Consider the following 2137-nt stretch of genomic DNA (forward strand, 5'->3'; position numbering starts at 1 on the left):
CACCCCTACCTTTCTTCTCTCATGCTCCTACCCCTACCATTCCCTGTACCTGCCCTCAGCAACTACTAATCTGTTTTCATTCTTTATAATTTTGTCATTTCAAGAGTTTTATATAGACTTACATAATATGTAACCTTTGGGGATTGCCTTTTTCATTCACCATAATTCCCTGGAGATTTATCTAAGTTGCTGTGTAGATCAATACATTTTTATTGTTGAGTACTCCATGGTATGCATGTACCATCGTTTATCTGTTCACCAGTTGAAGGATGTCTGAGTTGTTACCAGTTTTTGGCTATTTGCAGTAGAGCTACTGTGAATGCTCATGTATAGGTTTCTGTATGAACATCAGTTTTCACTTCTCTGGGCTAACACCCAAGAGCACAGTTGCAGGGTCCGATGATAATTGTAAGTTGAATTTTGTAAAATACTGCCAAACTGTTTTCCAGTGTAGCTGTACCATTTTATAGTCCCACTAGCAATGTATAAATGATCTAGTTTCTTTGCATGTGTATTTCTACTCTTTCTTCTTTATTATTAATATTTTTAAAAAGTTTTTTATTAAAAAAAATTTTGGGGAGTGCTGCACCACATGGCATGTGGGATGTTAGTTCCCCGACCAGGGATCAAACTCATGGCTTCTGCAGTGTAAGCACTGAGTCTTAACCACTGTACCACCAGGGAAGTCCCTTTGTTCTTTCTATTGTTCTTTCTTCCTTCCTCATGCTCCAGATTTCCTTTCTTCATCATATCCTTTTGGTCAGATGATTTTCCTTTAGCCATTTTTAAGGGTAAGTCAGTCGTGACATCTTTTTAGTTTTCTTTTGTCTAGGGATGTCTTTATTTTTCCTTCATTTCTGAATGATAGTTTTGTTTGAAATAAAAATTACTGTTGAGATTTCTTGTTTTTCAGTACTTGAAAATGTTTTCCTTATCAAAATGTTGTTCAAACAGAATCCAGCACAAAAATGAGTTCTGAAGCAGAGAATCATGGAAGTGTAATAAAAATTGACAGTGACCAACAAACTGATTCAGAACCTTGCTTCCTAACTCCTGGATTTGGTGAGTTTGAAGTGATGCCTATTATGAGTAGCAATCTAATTTAGACCCATCAGCATTCTTAATATTAATTCTTAGTGATTGCTTTCCCAACATTAGACTTTTCATTTTGAGATATTTCAGAATCAAATGTAGTTGCAAGTAATACAGAGAAATCTTATGTACCCTTTACCCAATATCTCCCAATAGTAGTATTTTGCAAAAATATAGTAAAATATGACAACTAAGATTTTGAGATTGATATGATCTACAGATCTTTTCAGATGTACTCAGTTTTACTTGTATTCGTGTGTGTGTGTGTGTGTTTAGTTCTCTGCACTTTTGTAAAGTGTTAAGGTTTGGATATTGACCACTACCAGTCATGATACAGAATTGTTCTGTCACTCTCAAGAACCATCTTTTGCCTTTTTATAAACATACCCACGTCTTTCTTGTCATTCCTTACCTAGCTTCATCTGCAATCCATCCAAATATTAATGTGTTTTCTCTATATATAATTTTGTCATTGCAAGACAGTGTTCTATTAATCAACTCATATTATTTAATATTTAAGTTCACTGGAGTTCAGTCCCTCAGTCATGTCTGACTCTTTGCGACCCCATGAACTGCAGCACCCCAGGCCTCCCTGTCCATCACCAACTCCCAGAGCCTATGCAAACTCATGTCCATTGAGTCGGTGATGCCATCCAACCATCTCATCCTGTGTCATTCCCTTCTCCTCCTGCCTTCAATCTTTCTCAACATCAGGGTCTTTTCAAATGAGTCAGCTCTTCGCATCAGGTGGCCAAAGTATTGGAGTTTCAGCTTCAACATTAGTCCTTCCAATGAACACCCAGGACTGATTTCCTTAAGGATGGACTGGTTGGATCTTGCAGTCCAAGGAACTCTCAAGAGTCTTCTCCAACACCGCAGTTCAAAAGCATCAATTCTTCTGCACTCAGCTTTCTTTATAGTCCAACTCTCAGATCCACACATGACTACTGGAAAAACCATAGCCTTGACTAGATGGACCTTTGTTGGCAAAGTAATGTCTCTGCTTTTTAATATGCTGTCTAGGTTGTCATAACTTTCCTTCCAA

At 37.4% G+C, this 2137-nt stretch overlaps 1 protein-coding gene across 1 annotated transcript in view; it reads left to right on the forward strand.

Moving 5' to 3' along the window:
• Positions 1-2137, forward strand: part of BEND2 (BEN domain containing 2) — a gene marked incomplete at its 3' end in the record, with an annotated part of 32554 nt that overhangs the window by 15828 nt on the left and 14589 nt on the right. Inside the window, exon 10 of the mRNA XM_010861173.1 lies at positions 955-1062. Within this exon, the coding sequence (XP_010859475.1) occupies positions 955-1062 (108 nt within the window). The remainder of the gene's footprint in view (positions 1-954; positions 1063-2137) is intronic.

Source organism: Bison bison, unplaced genomic scaffold, assembly GCF_000754665.1.
Source record: "Bison bison bison isolate TAMUID 2011002044 unplaced genomic scaffold, Bison_UMD1.0 scf7180017857662, whole genome shotgun sequence".
Lineage (NCBI taxonomy): Eukaryota > Metazoa > Chordata > Mammalia > Artiodactyla > Bovidae > Bison > Bison bison.